This window comes from Mesoplodon bidens, assembly GCF_964165515.1.
Source record: "Mesoplodon bidens genome assembly, chromosome: 14".
NCBI classification, from domain to species: domain Eukaryota; kingdom Metazoa; phylum Chordata; class Mammalia; order Artiodactyla; family Ziphiidae; genus Mesoplodon; species Mesoplodon bidens.
Genome location: NC_138170.1, coordinates 24381977 through 24403462, shown reverse-complemented (window position 1 = coordinate 24403462; position 21486 = coordinate 24381977). Strand labels below are relative to the sequence as shown.

At 42.7% G+C, this 21486-nt stretch overlaps 1 protein-coding gene across 3 annotated transcripts in view; it reads left to right on the top strand.

Annotated features, from left to right (window-relative positions):
• SEPTIN10 (septin 10) overlaps window positions 1-21486 on the top strand; it is a 55765-nt gene that overhangs the window by 10047 nt on the left and 24232 nt on the right. For 2 of the 3 annotated variants that reach the window (XM_081253703.1, XM_081253701.1), the window contains exons 2-5: window positions 2432-2584; window positions 8572-8640; window positions 14616-14736; window positions 15152-15347. In XM_081253703.1, coding sequence (XP_081109829.1) covers window positions 2432-2584; window positions 8572-8640; window positions 14616-14736; window positions 15152-15347 — 539 coding nt within the window. The remainder of the gene's footprint in view (window positions 1-2431; window positions 2585-8571; window positions 8641-14615; window positions 14737-15151; window positions 15348-21486) is intronic. The other variant, XM_081253702.1, reaches the window with a different exon arrangement.

Here is a 21486-nt window from a genome sequence, read left to right as displayed (position 1 = left end):
CATCCTGCTGCCTACTCGGGACCTTCACTTGAGTGTCCAGCAGGCATCTCCAGTTCCAAGGAGAGCCGCCTTCCCTAACCCCTCCTTCTGCAGTCTTCCCAGTTCCAGGAAGGGAAGCTCCCTCCTCCCCGTTGTTCAAGCCCAGAACTTTGGAACCGTTCTCCACATGACTCCACATTCTACACTGAGCCTTCAGCAAGTTCCGTTGGCTCTGCTGTCGAGGTGGATCCAGAATGTGCCCACGTCTCACCTCTTCCACCACTAACAGACTGCCATGGGTTAATGCAGTAGCCTTGCACCTTGTCTCCTTGCTTCTGCCTTGCCATCCTTCAGTGTCCTCTCAACACAGTAGCTGTAATGAATCTTTTACTACAAAGATAACTCACGTCCCTTTATGCTAAAAGCCCTTCAAAGCCAAGTTCTTCAGTACGCCGTGGGAACCCTGTGAGGTCCGGCGCCACTCTGCCTCTCTCTCCCTCTGCTGCTTCGCCTGCTCGCTCTTCCGGGAACCCAAGAGCGCACACAGCTGCCTCATCTTTGCAGGTGTCCATTCCCTCTGCCAGGAACGCTCTTCCTCCAGGCGCCCCTTCACCGCTCCGCTCCCTGTGCTCCTTCCGGCCTTCGCTGAGCTGCCGTCTCCCTATAACCACCCTGCTCAGAGCGGTCCCCCTGAGCCATGCCTCCTCCTCATTTCCTATACCCATCCCCCTTTGCTGCCTTATTGTTCTGTGCTGCACTTATTATTCTCTGTTATCACGTCAGAGCATGTGTTTCACTTTGATTTCTGCCTTTCTTCCCCTAACTGGAATGGAAGCTCCATAATGACTTAATGTTTTTTCTTCTATTTTACTAAGTTATTCATCCCCAGGGCCTCGGACAGTTCCTGGAATATAGAAGGCACTCAATTCATATCTCTTAAATAAATGCGTTTTTATAGATATTTGAGGAAGACATTCTTTTTTCTACATTAGTCTTTGTTAAATTCACATAAGTAATAATATTAATGGATATCAAGAAAAGGAAATATTCTCCTCCCTTTAGAATCAGACTCTATACATGCTTGCTCATATGTATAAATAATTTTTACTTGTAACCATGGTGTCAACAAAATCTTATATTCTTTTTTTGCCAGTTAATATCACATATAATTTCTCTTTTCATAATTATTGCTTCTAATCTTTGTAAAAATATTCCCTGTAGCCAATATTTCAGTATAGACTCTTAGTATATGCAACTTTATCCTTCCTTTTGAAGATTTATCTTTTTCTGACTTACAAGAATGGGATAATAACTTCTAAACTATTACTAGGAATATAGTACTAAGTAGTATAGTATTAACCATGTTCTGTCTGAAAAGTAAACCTGACTGGCTTGGTGAGCTGGACTGGATTTTTAGTGCTCTCATCTATGTGGAAGAGTACAAGTCTTATGGAATCAGGGGACACTTTAAGAGAAATGGGAACTACCACTGTATTTGTTTCTAATAACCCTGTAAAAATTACCCTAGATTTATTTTACACTTGACTGAAGATTCCAGTGATTAGGTGGAAGCTCCTTGAGGGATCCGGGGCTGTAGGAACCTTAAACTCAAATTTTCTTTCCTGCTAAGCACTGCAGCCTATCAGTTTACCTTTGTCTGAAAGGCATGGAGGTGCTCCTGGCCTCACTGGGAGGCTGAGGGAATGTCACGCCCTGCTGCCTTCTGCTGTCCTCCTCGCGCTTAAACTGAAGCCGCCTTAGGTTACACTGCACTTACTGCAGCTTCCAGCCACGCCAGGGGTGCACTCATGCTTCTGCACACATTGACTCCTTTACGTCCTTTTCTCCTTTGCTAGGAAAATTCCTATTTCTCCCTCAAGGCTCAGCTCAAGCCTTTGCTTGGCAGTGCCATTTCTAACCGTGCAGGGGTCATTTCACCACGAGCCACTCCTGTGCCCTGTCCATAGTTGTACGCACATCTCCTACCTGTGCTCAAATTCAAACCGCAAAGATATGACTTATTCACCTTTGAGCCTCAATGCCTGGGGTCCTGAAAATGTAGGTCTTTTAGTAAATACTGTGTATATTTGTGGAATAAATGAAAAGCAATGTATATTGATAGACTTCCCACTTATTCCTCAGTATTCTTTTCTTCCCCAAATGTTCCTTGTCAATTTTAAGTCCTTTAAATGAGTTCTTCTGCCTTCCCCTGTCCTAAGTAATTGACTTCTCAACTTTGATAGGCTTGTCACCTAGGCTGCCTGGGACATACTTCCTTCCTCTCCCTGGAATGCAAACCATCTACTTTTCATTTAAATAAGCCTTTCCATATCAACTAGGTGTGGTTGTGTTGTGTCTTTCCTTAATCCACCTTGTCTGTACTTGCAGTTTCCCATGACTCATCCTTCATTCTCCATCACATCACATACTTTTCCTCATTGCTTGCTCACAGGTCATACATTCTGAGTTGAAAGCGATATTAGAAGATCAGAGCAGGAACTGGCGCCACAGTTTGCCCGGGTCAGCAGCTGAATCCTTCCCGGGCAGCCCATCCTGTCTTGTTAGACACCTTGAGACCTTCAGAAGTTTCTCTTTGTTGTGTCAGGTCAGCTTCTCTAGTTCATTCATGGGTCCTGCTTTTTCCCTTGGGAGATTCATCTCCATGAGACAGACTATAGATGTTTGAATATGCTTTGCTGTCCCCTGATGCTGCAACAGGCCAACAACATTGGGGAAAAGTACCTCACACAGAACTAGAAAGTAATTTTTAGAAGGCTTAAAAACTTCTGTGTAAGACATGAAGCCATAAGAGAACTCGGAAAAAAAATTAGATTCATGTTTTTCAAAAACTTGGAGTGTGGAAACATTTTCTAAGCTTTACATTTAAGGAAGAATCCATAATAGAAAAGATTGATAGATTGAGCTCTATGGAAACCGAGATCAGTGACAAATCCAGAAAAGACATTTGTAATACACATGACAAGCATGGAGTTACATCCAACAGCTCTCGTTAATAAACAAAAAAGGAATACCCTAATAGGCAAATGGGAAAACGTGAACTGGTGATGAATGAAAATATACTATGTACTTTTTAGGCCAGTTACCTGAAAAAAAATGTTCAGAATACCAGAAATCAAATTAAGATTTCAGTTTTTACCTAACAGATTGACACTTAAAAATTGTTAACACCTGTATTGATGACTATATAATGGAATGATACTTTATTTTTATACTGATTTTGGAAATGTTAAGTTTGGCAATATGTTTATACCTCTGACCAGTAATTACAGTCTAGGGATTTCTTGTGAGAAAACTTATCAGATAGATGTACACAGTGATCGATGGTTGTACAGGTGTGTGTGGGATCCTCAAGGAAGAGCCAGGAGTGTTAGAGATTGACTGAGGGGGTGGGGCCTGGGGCGGGGGAGGGTAACGCCCTGGAGGAGAAAGGGGAGGAAGCAGAATCCACAGAGAGACCCTCAGAGGCCATGCGGATCCGGCAGAGTCTGCACCAGCCCAGTGCCTGCCAGGGCAGCCTGTGCGGGGCAGAAGAGCCCAGGTCCTGACACCGCACCACACTCAGGCCTCAGCTAGGGCTGCCTGGGAAGGCGTGGTGTGGGTCCAGTCCTACAGGCCCAGCTGCTGGAGACCATCAGCTCATTGCATCCTGTGTAGCCAGAGGGCAGTTCTTGTTGGAGGGACACCTGCGGGGCAGCCACCGAGGAGTGTTTATGGTAGTGTTATTAAAGTGACACAATTAGAAAGGGTGTTTTTTTTTCCTGTAATAAACATAAAATACTCCTTTTCTAATTAAGTGGGGGAAAGTAATTTCAAAATAAGATTGCATTTGTATCTGAAGCAGCTACATACACATTACTGTAAGGGTTTTTTTGGAGCTTAAAATCCCTAACTCTTTTTCATATGAATTACTATCAAGAATTTTCCAATCTTGATGATCTTTTGAGGCTGCATATGAGACTTTGTAGTTACCCTTTAACTTTTATGTTTATTGGAGACGGTGGTAAAATTGAAGTGATATTTTGATGGAACTTGGCCTACCCTAAACTGCCGTCAACCAAGACTGTCTTGGAGGGACAGGAGGCCAGCATGTTGCTTCTCGTGACAGTGCCCAGTCTTATTGATTCAATTGGATTGTTTCTTTTTTTCCCTGGTTGTAATTAGTATCCACTTCCAGAATCAGTTTCTGTATAATTTGAATAAGGTAATTTTACTACTTGTTTTTAGGAAACTTTTAGATGAGTATATTAACTTTATTTTTAAAGTTTACTTAAGCTGAAGATTTAATAAAATGATTTTAAATAATGCATCTGTGGAATCTTTCAAAGTATTGTTTTAAGCCAAAGAATGCGGATCTCTTGAAACCCATAAAATAGGCCCAGATAACTATTTTGACCTTTCTGCTCTTCATTCTCTTACTATTTTTTTTTTTTTTTTTGGCCTAAAGAACTCCAAGCAGTACCAGAGGACAATTTGAAAACTGTGGTTCTATTTCTTGGATTAGCTTTACAAAGATAAAAACTGTGGGAGGGCTTCCCTCGTGGCGCAGTGGTTGAGAGTCCGCCTGCCGATTCAGGGGACACGGGTTCGTGCCTCGGTCCGGGAAGATCCCACATACCGCGGAGCGGCTGGGCCCGTGAGCTATGGCCGCTGAGCCTGCGCGTCCAGAGCCTGTGCTCCGCAACGGGAGAGGCCACAACAGTGAGAAGCCCGCGTACCGCAAAAAAAAAAAAAACTGTGGGAAAGTGAAGTTAAAATGAAGCTATTGTAACCCAGGTCATAATTCTGTACCTCCAAAGCTCATTGTTGTACCTAGAGAGGTGATGAGGCATTACAGGACTGTTCCCAGGAGAGTCAGAAGAGTCGTCAGGAAATCTAGGGTCCCATTGTGAAAGAACCACCGAATTTTCCCAACTGACGGGCAGGAAAAGGTCACCTACTACCTGTCTCCAAGGGACTCCAGGACAGATTGTGTGCAGCCTCTGTTGCGTTGCCCATACTCCCCAAACTGATATTTTTAAGAAGGTGGAGAACCTGATCTTCCCCAAAATGTTCTGGCATTTTTTCTGTGATTCGTTATATACTACAACTTTAAAAAAATGTGTTAGACTTTGCCAGGAGTTAAAAGTACTGTATAAAGTTTTTCTTTCTAGGGTGTAGATGTAGAGATTTAAATACATGTGTGTTTGTGTATGTATGACGTATGCTTGTATTTAAAATAAAAGCTACTGACTGTCGTCAAATGTAGATGGTGATTTTGTTAGTTTCCCTGGTGCCTTGGAATGAGATTTGATTGCCTATTATGAGCTTGTGTTTTCTCTGAGATAAGTTCTTAAGATCAAGGGCCGTGTCTTTTCCTCCTGAGACCCAGTTCCCAGCATAGGATTTACTAAGAAGCTAGTCAGTGGTGGAGCAGACTGGAATTCCACTTCCAGATTTTTTTTTAATTTAGTGTTTGCCACTAGAGGGACTGGGTCAACTCTTGTCCATTTGTTATTTTACCTTCAATAATGTCTTGTTAATTTATTAAAAGCTGTTTTCATTCTAAAATGTGTTTTGGAAATTTGACTAGTCAGGTAGTACCAGTGGAAAATACTAAACACAACTATTTATAATACTTTTATGTGACTCATTTTTACTTCCCCATCAAAATATTTATCCACAGAGATTTTAAGTAAGCTTTTTGGCAGGTGTTCAGAAAAACAGGAAATGAATAAACAAAAGTGGATATTTGATATGAACTTACATAAATGACAGAAGTGTAACCTTGGTTATATTAGTCAAAGTTTAAAGTTTAGTCATAAAGGAGTACAAACCCTATCTCATTTTTTCTAAGCAAATTTTACACATCAATGAAACTGCTTCCTAAGCATTTCACAAAAATTTCGATATGCTCTCCATTATATTAAAACCCCAAAAGTACTTTCTTAGTGTAGTTTTTTAAAGATTAATTTTCACTAGAGTTCTGTAGTTGATGAAGTTCAGTTAGACGTGGCGGCACCCGCTCCCATCCCGACGGCAATGGATGGCTGCGCGAAGGCTCTGCTCGCTTTCCCTCCGGGCCTGCGCGGGGCCCTGAGCCGGAGCTTCGAGGGCGCCTGGGTCCTGACAGCAGGTCCCAGCCCAGGCGGACACTCCAGGCCTCAACCCGCAACTCATCTGCCCCTGCTCGGCTTCTCGCCTCTTCGCCTCTTCGTAACTTCGCAGCCAGAGACGATGAGCGTTGTGTTTCCAGCAAACTTTCCCTCACGGTTCACTTTATCCAGATAAGAAATCCGGCCTCCCTTCCGGGGCTCAGGGGTCTTCCCACCTTATGCCGCCTCGCCTGATGCTTGGCCATCTCTTGGCCCAGCGCAGTGTCACTGTCTTTCCTCTTTGTGTGCGTGGCCGTGACCACTGCTCTCTTTTCCCAGTGCTCTCACTCTTTGTGCTGGCTCAGAGTGGGGATGTGCTCTCCGGCTCGTGTGACACACTGTGACAGGGGCTGGGGGGAGTCAGGGAGCTGTGTGTACAGTTAAAACCACACTAGGCCAGTTCTGGTGGGCTTCGTATCATTACGTGCTTTTCACTTTTTAAATGGTAAAAACACAGCCAGTGCTTGTGTGTTCATCCCGAGCCTCGGCTGTGCTCTTATATGGGGCCTCTTCCCACTGGCCAGAGCCACCTGTCGCCACAGTGCACTCAGTTGGCTGCTCAGGGTTTGGACTCGGCAACGTGTCCTGTTAAGTCCCAGGGCCAGTCTTCAAAAGCTTACATCACCCGGAAAGTACCAGAGGAAGGGGGTTGTTAGCGTTGTGTAGAACGCAGTCCCGACGTGCCCCGTGTGTCTGTGTGGTGTTGCGTTGCGTTCACAGCCCAGGGTGGGGGGAGGGGCGGTTCGAGGCGCCAGACATGCCCCTCCTTTGCTGCAGGGTCCAGTCCCCCGTCCCATGTGTGGGCAAAGCTGTTCACTGCAGTGTAGTTCACTGTATTTAAAGACAGTGCATCCGCATGTTGTGTAGTTTACAGAACAGAGCAATGTCCTGTAGAGGGAGCGAGGCAGCTCAGGTTCTGCGGAAACAGTCTGCACCAGAGGTTTTTTTTTTTTAAGAGGGTGTGTTCATTTTTTATTTATTTATTAAACAGAGTCACCGAGTTATTTATTTTTGGCTGCGTTGGGTCTTCATTGCTGTGCGCAGGCTTTCTCTAGTTGTGGCGCACAGGCTTCTCATTGTGGTGGCTTCTCTTGTTGCAGAGCACGGGCTCTAGGCCCATGGGCTCAGTAGTTGTGGCTTGCAGGCTCTAGAGCGCAGGCTCAGTAGTTGTGGTGCACGGGCTTAGGTGCTCCGCGGCATGTGGGATCTTCCCGGACCAGGGCTCGAACCCGTGTCCCCTGCATTGGCAGGTGGATTCCTTTTTTTTTTTTTAATTTTTATTTATTTTATTTCTTATTTTTGGCTGCTTTGGGTCTTCGTTGCTGCGTGTGGGCTTTTTCTAGTTGCAGCGAGCGGGGGCTACTCTTTGTTGTGGTGCACGGGCTTCTCATCACAGTGGCTTCTCTTGTTGTGGAGCACGGGCTCTGGGCTCGCGGGCTTCAGCAGTTGTGGCTCGTGGGCTTAGCTGCTCTGCGACATGTGGGATCTTCCTGGACCAGGGCTTGAACCCGTGTCCCCTGCATTGGCTGGCGGATTCTTAACCACTGCGCCACCAGGGAAGTACCCCCACCATAGATTAAGTGGAAAGGAAACACCCGCTGCAGAGCATGGGTTATGTGCCATGTCTGTGAGCCAAAGAGACTGCATGTTCCCACCATGCGCATCCTCTACCCCCAGGAGGTGGCCTCTGGGGAGAGCACTGCCGAGGTTGCAGGGAATCAGGGGAGGAAGGGAACGTACTTATTCTGCTCTGTGTTCTCATTGGCACCGTTTGCGTTTTTTCTTACTACATCCATGTTCCTGTTACTTTTTTAAAAGGCCATGTTTCCTCCGTGCCTTGCACTGCCCTCCAGAGTAGGGCGGCAGTGCCCTTGAGGCGGCTGCTCGGAAATTAAATTCCCACAGCTTCTCTGGTACTGTCTTCCCCACTCCCTGCATCCAGGTGACTGAGTACTTGGTCTACACTTGGTACAGTAGAACGAACACCAGCTTTGCAGTCAGAGTAGACCTGTGCCTACAGCTTACTGGCTTGTATGGTTTAGGGTGAGTTACTTAACCTTTCAGAATCCTAACTTTCTCGTGCAGGCTGTGGAGTGGTAATGTGTGTAGCTCAGATGTGTCCTGAGGATCACATAAGAGCACGTACTCCGTGAGCCGGCATGGTGATGGGCATGTGGTAGGGGTTCTATACATGATAATTTCTACATTTTTGTGTGTGGGGGTGTAAGTGCAATAATGTGTATCATGTGTTGACTATCACATATTAGTTACCTGTGCAGATATCCTTCCAGCAAGAAAACCACAGTTTTAAACATGAGTCACTTGTGTAGATTACAAGTCAAAGCTTGGTGATAATGACAATACTGGAATTCCTTTTTAATGTAAGTACATTACTTAGATATAGGTTTTTTTTGAGTAATATCTGTGTTTTCTTTTTCAGCTCTTTCAGTCTCACATGGCAACAAAAACAGCTCATATGTCCCCACAAGTATTTGACAATGAAGAGAAAGTGAGTATATCTTTTAAGTAGACCCACCTTGTACTCTGGATGCCTCTGTGGTTTCAGAACAACTACTGAGAGACCTGAAAGACTTTTGTTGCTACTTAACCTTGAATATGAATTAACTGTTATGTTGATCCAAGTTAAAAATCAGTGACGAACTGCATCAGTGTCGACTGTCCACAGCGTCTCTACCCTGCCTGACGTTAAGCAGATGCAGGTTCCAGCTCTGCCACGGCAGGCAGGGGGAGCCTGGCACTGCTGTAGCGAGCGTCCTTGCAGACCTTGGTGATGACAGGGTGGGACGCCACGGGACGGCCCTGTCAGAGCCTTCCTGAGTGCGAAGTCAGACCTTAGTGCTTCTGAGGGCCTTCTGAGTGCCTGCACAGGAAGGATGCGTTTGGGTAATTTGTATTAAAAATTATATTTAGAAAGAGGGAGTAAATTTAATTTGGTGAACGAGGTGAGTTGTCAGTGTTTTAAAAGAGAAAACTGTAACCGTGAGCACGGGTCACGAGATCCCTTTGCTTTAGCTCCGTGCTCCAGCAGCCTCCGCCTCCCCACGCGTGCTGAGGTCCCCCCAGTTCTGATACTTGGTCATCTGGCCACCGAGCTGCCATCATTTTATCTCTGTTCTCTCATTGGTAATTGTAGTCTGTTCCATGTTTATTTTATCACCTCGCAGACTCTGAATTACTCTTAATCTGCCTTGTAACACGTTGCTTTGCTGAAACTACTGTAATTGTTTAGTGATTGATGCACTGAGTGCTCACTGCTTAGTCCTCATCTTCTCCAGCCCCTCTTCTTCATTAAATGATGCTGACCACTCCCACATTTTTGAAAAGCTTCTTTTATTTCCATGACATTAAAATCACATGCTTTAGAACCAGGAGGGATTCTATAGGCCATTTAGTTCAACTTTTGTGCCTCCGATAGGAACTCTAACAAGTACTGTTCTAATCCTCTTGAACGCTCTCACGGCCAGCTGGGAAGCATAGTGTGTTTCTTCATTCTCTCTTCTTTTTAAATCACAGAGATAACAGGCTTACCTGGTAAGAGGGACTCAAAGGGCACAACTCGTTCGTGGACTAGTTTTCTGTTGCTCTGTAACAAATGGCACGGACTGAGCTGCTTAAAACCGCAGCTGTTGATTAGCGCCCAGCCTGCGGGTCGGGAGAGCCAGGCTGGCTCCGCTGGCTTCTCCACCCAGGCCTCACGTGCAGGATGTCGGCTGCTGGTTCCCAGCTGGGACCGCTTCCCACCCCGCCAACCCTGACTCTTCCAGGTTGTCGGCAGAGTTCCGTTCTTTGCTGGCCGGTTGCTGCCAGCTTCCGGAGATCATTCTTAGGTCCTTGCGACCCATACAGCAAGGGGAACTGGAAAGGCAAGGCCCCTTCATGCTTCAAATCCCTTCCACTCGAAAGTGCTCTGGCCCTTTTAAGGGTCCACCCTGGATAATCTCCCTTTCTAAGGTTAACTGATTTGGGACCTTAATGACATCTGTAAAACCCCTTCACTGCAGCACCTGGATTAGTGTTTGAATAACCAGAAGGTGTGGGTACACCCGGTGCCAGCAGTCTTAGGGTCCTCGTGGGAACTCTCCCACCATATACAGTGACAAGCTCGTCTTTCTCACCTCCACCTCCAGGTCCACTCCCAACAGTCTGTCACTACCCTTTGAGACATCTTCATCCATATTCATATATATATGAGAATATATGAAAAGATTTTTTCTTTTTGAAACTCAAATCACAGTGAATAAATCACTGTTTAGATACTTAGCATTTGAGATTCCTCCACGTGTGGAATGTGTCAGTCGTTCAGGATTCCATCCTGTGGATTCACTACAACTTGTTTACCCATTTGCCAGTTGTTGGACCTTTGCTTGTTTCTTGCCACTTCTGACTGTTTGGAGGAAAGCTGCTACGACCATCCGTGCGTCAGTCCTTGTGTGGATGGGTGCTCTTTATCTTGGGTGCTGGCAAGCGGGGTTTTTTGGCTGTGCAGTTATGTGTATTTAACTTTATAAGAAACCACTGCCTGCCTTCCAGGGCGGCTGTGCCACTTTGCATTTGTAGCAGCGAACTTACCAGAGTTCCCATTTTTGTTCATCATCTCCAACACTTGATGTTATCAGCCTTTTAAATTTTTGCCATTTTAGTGGCTGTTCAGGGGTATCTTATTGTAGTTGTGCTTCACATTTTCCTGATAACTGTTAATAATGCTGCACACTCTTTCATTTGCTCATTGGCTATTTTGTTATCTTTTTTGTGAAGTGTCTGTTCAAGTGTTTTACCTATTTTTTTTTAAGTGGGTTGTCTTGTTATTGAATCTTACAAAATTCTTTATGTATTTTGAATACAAGTGCTTTGTCATATATATACTATTTTCTCCCAGTCTGTGACTTGCATATTCCTTGATGACTCTAAGTTTTTAATTTTGATTAAGTAGACAAATAGGTAAATGATAGACTGTCACAATACCACACTCCTTGGTGATTGTAGCCTCAGATTAGGTACTGTAAGTCCTTCAGCTTGTTCTTTTGTACAATCATTGTAGCTGTTCTAAGTCTTCTGCCTTCCCATATGAACTTTACCATCAGCGTGTCGGTTGCTGTATTCATAGCATATATTTGGGTCTTGCTCTTTTATCTAGTCTGACAATTTCCTTTTAATTGAAAAGTTTAGACCTACACTGTCTAGTATGGTGGCCACTAGCCACACATGGCTATTTAAATTTAAATTCGTTAAAATTAAATAAAATTTATAAGTTTCTTCCTCGGTTGCATGCGTCACGTGCAGGTGCTCAGTGTCTGCACGTGGCTGGTGGCTCCTGTTGGCAGCTCAGCATTGTCATGGAAGGTCCTATTGGACAGCTGGCTTAGACCACTTCTGTTTAATTATAGACGCAGCTGGTTGAAGTCTACCACTGGCCATGTGTTTTCTTCTTTTTTTTAATGTTTTTTTTTTGAATTTTATTTTATTTTTTTATACAGCAGGTTCTTACTAATTATCCATTTGATACATATGAGTGTATACATGTCAATCCCAACCTCCCAGTTCATCCCACCACCACTTCCCCCCTTGGTGTCCATACGTTTGTGGCCATGTGTTTTCCATGTGTCGCATTTGTTCTTTCATTTTTTTTTCTTTTCCTGCCTCCTTTTGGATTAATGGAGTATTTTTATGATTGCTTACTAGCTAACCCTCTTTGGTCCTTTATTTTTTTAAACAGTAATTGATGTGGGCTTTAACTTACCACTCACTGCCTTCAGTGCTGCAGCACTTCCTGTATAGTGTAGAAACCTTATGACAGTGTAACTCCATTCCCCTTCCCATCTTTTCTGCTGTCACAGTCATGCATCCTGCTTCTCCACGCATCATAAATCCTGTAATACACGGTTGTTATTGCTTTAGGCAGTCGATCTATGTTTCCAAGAAATTAAAACAAGCAAAAACTTCTCTTACGTTTACCCATACTTTTACCTTCCTGACAGTCTTCATCCTTTTTGTAGGTCTGAGTTTCCGTCTGTTGTCATTTTCCTTTCTCTTGGAGACCTCTGAGCATTTCTTGTCGTGCAGCATTTCTGGTCGTGACATTTCATAAATGCCACTTGTCCATTTAGCACATGTAGCTGTCTTCATCTGCCTTCACCTGTGAGGTGTGTTGTCATTGGATACAGAACTCTGGGCTGTCGCTTCTTCCTTGGTGCTTTGTCCTGTCACCTTTTGGTGCGCGTCTTCTGTTTGACTTGTCTGTAATATGCCTCCCCACCCCTGGTCGCTTGGAAGGCTTTCTTCATCCTTACATTTAGATGGTTTGCTCTGATGTGCCTGGCTGTGATTTTTTCGTTTGTAGTGTGCTGGAATTCTTGGATCTGTGAGTTCATGCTGAAACAATTAGAACGTTTTCAGTCGCTATTACTTAGACATTTCTTTCCTCCCTCCTCTGGCTCCCATTTCTTTCCCACCTGGCGTTCCGATGATAGGTATGTTAGACCATTTGATATTGTGCCAGTTTTTTGAGGCTCTGTTATAGTTTTATCTTTTCTATGAGAGATTTTTAGCTTGGATAAATAAAGATATTTAGCATGGATAATGATATTGAACAAAGCTTCCTTCCATTGTTTGATCTGCTGTTAGTACTATTCAATAACTTTTTAACTTCTGATGTTGCGTTTTTCCATTCTAGGAATTCCATTTGTTGCCTTTCGTTGTGGTTGAGCACGTTCACGTTTCTCTTATAGTTCCCTGTCACGTCACCCATTATATACATCTCTTTTTCCTGTAGAAAAAGAGCACATTTTTCTTCTTCAACATATTTATCAGAGTTCTTTTTAAGTTCTTATCAGCTAGTTCAACATCTGGCTCGTTTGTGGATCTCGTTTTTCTGACTGTTTTTTTCCTTGACTATGAATCACATTTTTTTGCTTCTTCCTATGTAGTGCTTTGATTGTATAGTAGATGTTGTGGATGATACACTGTAGAGGTGCTGGCCTCTGTTGTCTTCTGAGGAGTGTTGGCCTTTGATCTAGCATGCAGTTAAGTCACTGGCTGCTCACACTGATCTGTGTTATGGCAGGTCTATTTCAGTTGTGCCTTCAGTACTAGAGTGGATTTCTGATTCCTGGGATGTGATCCTCACTCCTAAAATGAGGCCCATCTAGGGTTTTGTGTGTTCACTGAGCCCCTGTAACTTACAGACTTTAAACTCAAGCTCCCCAGGCTGGCCCTCTTGGAAACTCTGTTTGGCTCCTTCCAGTTCCCATTTCCCCCATACGTGTGCAGTTCAGCACTCAGCCAAAGATTTGATGGTGTGTATGCAAAGGCTGGACTCGCTCCATTCTGGGATTTTCCCTTTGAGTTTTCAGCTGACCTGCCTGCCCTTGTCTCCACTGGCTTCTGACCCCAGTGAGACTCTTACCTCCATCCTGCACTCTGTCTGCTTGTGCGGCAGTGACCGGGGTCTGCCCTCGGGAAAAGCTAGCAGATGTGTGTGTCTCAGTGACTGAAGGAACTGATTGTAGTTGTTATTAGCAAGGAGGTGGGTGTGACATAAGTTACTGGGGACTGGAACTCTTATCTGTAATTTCATACTGTACTTCTTTCACTTGACTTTTTTTTTTTTTTTGCGGTACGTGGGCCTCTCACTGTTGTGGCCTCTCCCTTTGCGGAGCGCAGGCTCAGCGGCCATGGCTCACGGGCCCAGCCTCTCCGCGGCCTGTGGGATCTTCCCGGACCGGGGCACGAACCCATGTCCCCTGCATCGGCAGACGGACTCTCAACCACTGCGCCACCAGGGAAGCCCTCACTTGACATTTTAATGTGAAAATTTAAGTTCTTAAACATTTATCAAAAACATCTTTCATGACTTTTTAAAATTTATTTATTTATTTATTTTTGGCTGTGTTGGGTCTTCGTTTCTGTGTGAGGGCTTTCTCTAGTTGTGGCAAGCAGGGGCCACTCTTCATCGTGGTGCACGGGCCTCTCACTGTCGCGGCCCCTCTTGTTGCAGAGCACAGGCTGCAGACACGCAGGCTCAGTAGTTGTGGCTCACGGGCCCAGTTGCTCCGCGGCATGTGGAATCTTCCCAGACCAGGGCTCGAACCCGTATCCCCTGCATTGGCAGGCAGATTCTCAACCACTGCGCCACCAGGGAAGCCAATCTTTCATGACTTTTACACACTTCATTTTGTGAATGATTATGCCGTAGTTTACTTGAGTATTTTCCTGTTTTGGGAAATCAAATATTTTTATGTCCTAAGTAGTGCTGGACTCTCATCATAGGAAGATAATAAGAAATATGTGTTTTGAGGGTCTGGACACAGGTTTCTCACAGACTTAACCAGTTGTATCTTGGGGGAGGTATAATGATAAAAAAGTCTTTAATTTTTTTTCTGATAAATTATGTTTATCTCTAATGTGCCTATATCCTGTTTTAGTAAAACTTTAAAAACTGTTGCCGTTGTTTTTGTTTCCTTTCAGCAAAAAAAAGAAAATACTCGTTCTTTAGCCATGTCTGGCCATGTTGGTTTTGAGAGTCTGCCTGATCAGCTGGTCAACAGGTCGATTCAGCAAGGCTTCTGCTTTAATATTCTCTGCGTGGGTAAGTGCCAAGCCCTCCTAGATTCTTCCTTTCTGTTCCTGTGCTCACTTCCTTCTTGTCATGAGAAGCATGGTGCCCACGTTAGCAACTTAAGATCATGATTACAGATTTTTTTTCAGTTATTTAAATTCTTTCAGTTTTGGTTTTCTTAGCTGTACTGCTTTAAACTTTTTGTTTGTTCTTTAAACATTTCAGTGCTTTCTTCAGAGTTCTGAGTAACTTAGCACACGTGATTCATTTTTATGCTCTGCTCGTGAGTCAGTGGACCAGCCTTAGCATGTATTTATTTCAGGGACAATCCAGCCTTTGAAGTATTTGAAATATTTGGATCCGTGAAACCACTGTAAGAGTTTACTGTTCTGTTTTTCTTCATCCATCCTGTGCACCTGTGAAGATGTACCTGCATTTCTTTCAGGGGAGACTGGAATTGGAAAATCAACGCTGATTGACACATTATTTAATACGAAGTTTGAAGACCATGAATCCTCACATTTTTACCCACATGTTAGACTTAAAGCAGAGACATATGAACTCCAGGAAAGTAACGTTCGATTGAAATTGACCATCGTGAATACAGTGGGATTTGGTGACCAAATAAACAAAGAAGAGAGGTACATGCTTTCCTCTTGTAATAAAATAGGTTTTTCTTATTTCAGGATATCTGCCTTCTTGCCCTGTGTGCTGTGATTTGATTTTCAACTGTGGAAACCCATGCCTTTCCTCCCAGACTTAAATTTTTTAAATAATTAAGCAATATTTTATTATTGTTAACAAATTGACACTTTTCTATCCAGTTGTCTAATTTCTTTAGAGTAATTTGAATCACATTTTTTAAATGTGTGTTTCAGCAAAAATAGTTTTAGTTATTTCCTGATATGACAATTTGGTGTATATTAAGTGATTTTAACTAATTTTCAGGCAAGACTTGTCTTGTTGAGAAAAAAAAAAAAGGCATATATGGCTAATATATAATCGCCAAATCCATGGTGCATGAATTGTTTTGTGAAATTCTAACTAAATTAGCCAGGTACATTATTAAGCATTGCAGGAAAGGTTTGATAATGAAATTTTTAATTGTATTTTATATTAGGTCACTACTTTTGGCATTATTTCTATGGTATTCTAATTATTCTTTTTTTAAATTTTATTTATTTATGTGTTTATTTTTATTATTTTTTGGGGGGGGCTGTGACAGGTCTTAGTTGCGGTACACAGGCTCTTTGTTGTGGCGTGTGAGGTTTCTCTCTCTAGTTGTGGTGCATGGGCTCCAAAGCACGTGGGCTCTGTTGTTTGCAGCACGCGGGCTCTCTCGTTGAGGTGCGCGGGCTCAGTAGAGCAGTGCGCAGGCTTAGTTGCTCTGCGACCTGTGGGATCTTAGTTCCCAACCAGGGATCGAACCTGCGTCCCCCACATTGGCAGGCGGACTTTACCATTGGACCAGCAGGGAAGCCCCTCCTATGGTATTACAAAGATTGATTATAAATTCTATATGAAATTTAAACTATAAAAGGAGGAAATAGACTGGGGCAAAGCAATGACTTTTTGTTCTTTCTCCTTTTTGAAAGTTATATATTTTCATTATTAGAGGTAGTTTCCTAGGTCCTAAAAGTTTGCTTTAGAGGGAAAATATGTTGTATCATTGACTGTCTTTATGTGTTAGCCTGTTGAGAACACTTGTGTGTTCTGCTTTAGATTTCAGGAAACAGTTTTGTCGGCTTTCTGAAGGAAGCAGGTCAGTGGAGGAGGCAAAGGCCTTTTCTGTGTAGAAATCACTTACATTTATTCTTAGATATTTGGTAGTTTCGATGATCTTGTAAATGGTATTTTTTACAAATATTTCATTTTCTATTTGGTGTATGGAAATATAATTGATCTTGCATATAGCCACTTCTGTGAATTCTCTGATTAATTCCAATAACTCGTCTCTAAATCTGTTTAGGTTTTCTATGTATGTAATAGTATAATCTGCAAATAATGGCATATTCCTCCTTTCTAATTCTTGTTTCTTCTTTTTAAATAAGTTTTATTGCTGTATAATTTTTTTTAATTTATTTGGTTTTTATTTTTGGCTGTGTTGGGTCTTCATTGCTGCGCGCGGGCTTTCTCTAGTTGCAGCAAGCGGGGGCCACTCTTCCTTGCGGTGCGTGGGCTTCTCATTGCGGTGGCTTCTCTTGTTGCGGCGCACGGGCTCTAGAGTGCAGGCTCAGTAGTTGTGGCTCGCGGGCTCTAGAGCGCAGGCTCAGTAGTTGTGGCGCGCGGGCTCAGTAGTTGTGGTTTGCGGGCTCTAGAGCGCAGGCTCAGTAGTTGTGGCGCACAGGCTTAGTTGCTCCGTGGCATGTGGGATCTTCCCGGACCAGGGCTTGAACCCGTGTCCCCTGCGTTGGCAGGCGGATTCTTAACCACTGCACCACCAAGGAAGCCCTATTGCTGTATAATTTACATAGAATAACACAATGCATTGTTTGCTTAAGTGTACAATTTAGTTACTTTTGACAAATGTGTAGTTCCTACCCACCACCACGACAGTTAAAGAAATGTCCACAGCCTTGAGTCCCCTCACGTGCCCTGCAGGCCACTTCTTCCCCAGGGGCTCCCCCGGGGCAGTGCTTTCTCCTGGGACCTGTACTGTGCCTTCTCCCCAGCGCCCTCTGGTGGAGTCTTGGTGCTTTAGCCTCCCTGAGCGCCTGTCTCTCCTCCGTCCTCAGTGGGTCTGCCAGGCTTTGTGCCCTCTTTTGTGCTGGGCCCCAGAAACTTGTCTGCAGGCAGTGGGCTGGGAGGCTGTAGACTCCCCTCATTCATCTCCCTCCCAGTGATCAGCGTTTTTACTGCCTGTTTTCCTGTGTCTGAAACCCCCTTTCCATATATTTTGTCTGGGCCGGGGCGGGGGCGGGGTGTGGATCCAGTTGCTGCTCCTCCAGCATGGCTGAAGACAGTGGTCTTTACTTCCTTTCTCGCATTTTAATACCTGACTGCACTGGGACTGGCAGTACTCCACTGGAGTCAGTGGAGATAGTGGGCATCTTTGCCTTGCCCTGACTCCAAAGGAAAAGCTTCCTTTTTGCCCTGAATTATGCTGCTTTCTTTTTTTCAGTTAGAATAAGGAAGTTACTTTATATTATTAGTAAGAGTTGTTTTTTTTAAATCATGAATACATATTATTATCAGATTTTTTTTTGTATTCTGTGGAAAAGATTGTAATTTCTCTCCTTTAATCTTTAATAAGATGAATTACAGTAACTGACTTTTTATTGGTAAATTAACCTGGCAGCCTTGGATACCATTTGGTATTCTTTTTATATTGTGCTGTATCTGATTTTTTTTTCCTTTTAGTATTTTTGCATGTTATGTCTATAAGTGAGGTTTCAACCAGTATCTTATACTACCCTTTTTTTTTTTTTTTTTAAATAAAGGTTATGTTAGCCTTCTAAAATGAGTTTCGGGAGTTTTACACTCTGTTTTTTGGAAAATTTTGTGTAAGATTAGAGTTATTCTTCCCTGGAATGATTGGTGGAACCTGCCAGTAAAACCTTCTGGGCCTGGAGTTTTCTGAGAAGATTTTGAGTTATTAATTAATTTTCTTTAATGATTATAGGACAATTTGGAGTTGTTTTTTGAGACAGTTTTGAAAAGTTACAATTTTCCAGGAATCTGTTTCATCCAAATTCCCAAATATATTTACTTAAAGATGTTGATAATATTCTTCTAATATATTTTCATTGTCTTCATCATATGTAATGACATCTACACCTCCTTTCCTGGTACTGGTTATCTGTGCTTGTTTCTTTTCTCCTTGGTCAGCCTCGACAAAATGTGGTAAGTTTACTTGGTCTTCTCAAATTTTGGCTTTGTCGATCCTATCAATTTTATACTTATTGTTTTTCCTATTTTATTAATTTCTGCTCTTACATCTGTAATTACTTTTCTTTGGATTTTGATCTAATTTGCTCTGATTTCTCACTGATTCTCAGCCTTATGTATTTAAGATTATAAATTACCCTCTAAGTATGGCTTTACCCATACTTACCCTCTAAGTGTGGCTGCATCCCACAAATTTTGATATGTAGTATTGATATTTCCAATTTCAATTAACTTTTAATTTTTTCTTTTATTTTATCCTGAAGAATAGACACTTTTATCACTATGTAGCGACCTTTTCCTCTTGTGAGGCTTCTGTCTTGTCAGACGTCACTTTCTTGTGGAGGCGTGTTCTTCTGTTCCTTCACTCCAGCCTCTGGGTACTCTTGTGCTTTAGATGTGCTTCTGATCAAGCATATGGTTTTCTTTTTTAAAATCCACTGTGACAATATTTATTTTTAATTGTGTGCTTAGTCCATTCACAGGTAATATATTTACTGATATTTTAGGTTTAAACTTACCATCTTATTTTGAGTTTTCTGTTTGTCACGAGTTCCATGTTTCTTTTTCCTTTCTTGCTTGATTTCTATTCTTGTAGTTGTTACCCTAGAAATTACAAACATAATCTCTAACCTAATCAAGGTTTAAGGTTAATTAATATTTGTACTTGTCCTCGATGATACAAATAGACAATAAAATGGAATTTTGAAGAGTTAAACTGTTAACCTCCCCCCCCACCCCGCCAACTTACCCTGTCATGTTTTCTCTCTCTTTTTCCTAACCACACAAGACATTATTATTATCATTTTGTATAGCCAGTATTTACTACCCTCTTAACCAAATTTTTCTGTTTTACTCTCATACTTGAAATTTTAGTTGGGTATACAATTCTGGGTGGGCATGTATTTTCTTTCCTCCTATTGAAGATACCATTCCACTGTCTCCTGGCTTCTGTTTTTACTGCTGAGAAGGCAGCTGTCAGTCTGTCTTCCCCTTAAGAGTATCCTCCTTATTTTCCTCCAGTGCTTTTAAGATCTTTGTTTTTGTTGTTCTCCAGTTTTACCATGATATGTCTAGGTTTTTATTTATTTATAATTTATCCTGATTGTGATTTGTTTGACTTCTTGAGTCTGAACAGTATCATCAGGTCTTTTAAAAAATCTGAGACATCATCTCTTCAGATGCTGTTTCTGCCCCTTCTGGAACGGTGTAAAAATGTATGTTAGACCTTCTCGTTGTGTCTTCTGTGTTTATTAATCTCTCTTCTATAGGTTTGTCTTTTTTTTTTCTTCTCTCTATTGTTCTCTGGATAATTAGTTTGGATTTATCCTCCAGTATACTGATTCTCTCTTTAGCTGTGTCCAATATGCTTTTAAACTAATCCATGAGTTTTTCATTCTGGTTATTATAGTTTTCAAATCTGTACATTCTGTGTGGTTCATATTCATATCTGTAGGATCACTTTTTGTTACTTTACTATTCCCAGCACGTATATTCAAGTTCGCCTTTATTTCTATTTCTTTTGTCTCTATTTTGTAACTATATCTTATAATTCCAGTACATTGCAATTTTGCAGTTACTGTACTGATGTTTGTTTTTTCCTTTGGTTCTTATTCATTGTGGCTTTTCTCCCCTATATGCTTGGTTGTTTTTTATTAGCATTCTCATGGTCTTTGAAAAGTTATTTGCAGAGATACTCAGAACAGATTTGGATTTGCTTACATTAGGTCCCTCTGGGTGTTAATACTCAGGATCCTAGTTTAGTGGCTTGAGGTTCTCAGAATCAGAGGCCATGTGTGAACCTGGGCCGTGGATTTGTGCGAGGGCTGACCCCGTGGCCACAAGTTCTTGAGGCTGGTTCTCCCTCTCCGTTTATTTTCCCAACTTCATTTAGTGCCAGGGCAACCTTCCCTCAGAACCTTGGGGAGAGGGGAGGAACTGCGGGTTTACTTCTAGCTCATTCCTGCACTGAAGGTGTAGATCTGAGGACCTCAGCCCAGTGTGGGGAGGCAGTCTCCTGTGTGGACCTGGACTTTGCTTTCTTCCTTCTTGTCCCGCAAATCCTTTGGGAGCAAAGCCGAAGAACCACATTGACAAACTGGCCTCAGGATGAAACTAGCACTGATGCTTTTAGTGCAGGGGCTGGTACACCTTTTCTGTAAAGGCCAGAGAAGTAAATGTCTCAAGCTTTGCAGAACCTACGGCCTCTGTCCAAACTACTCTGCTTGTAGCGAAAAAGCCGCCTCAGACTATGAATAACAAAGGAATGTGGCTGGATTTGGCCCATTTACCAAGCCCGCTCTGGTCCTCTGCTCACCTCCCTGTTTCTACTCTCTTCAGTTTTGACGTGGTTACTTCCTTACCCTTTATGAGTACTTTGAGAAAGGAGGTGGTTTTTGTATTTTAAGCCAGTGTCTTTCATTTCATTGAAGATCGAACCTGCAAGGTACTGGAAATACTGTGGAAAGCCTAGAGGAAAATACTGTGGAAGAATTTCTAATGTTATTATTATTTATTTAACAAAAAATGTTTATGGTTTTCATTTATGACAGGCATTATGCAAAGCATTCAGATAGAGGAGTGTTTATGGCTATTTATCATTGATCTATTTTAAGTCATTAATAGAAGCTTCTTTGGAAATTTTATGTTAAATATGTACTTACGATTAATTTTTACTGTTTTATTATTTTGGGGATGGCATCACGTTGGGTCACATTTAGACCAGTTTCCCAAGGATGGTGTCCCCAGTAGTACATCTGATGTGGTGAAGGTGTGCTGTTGTGTTGTTGTGTGGAGAGCACAGAAGCGTAAGGTCCTGTCTCTGTCCCCAACTGCGTGCCGTCTGCCTGGGGACAACAGGGGTTCTATGAGTTTGAAAGAAGGAGGTGATGATCC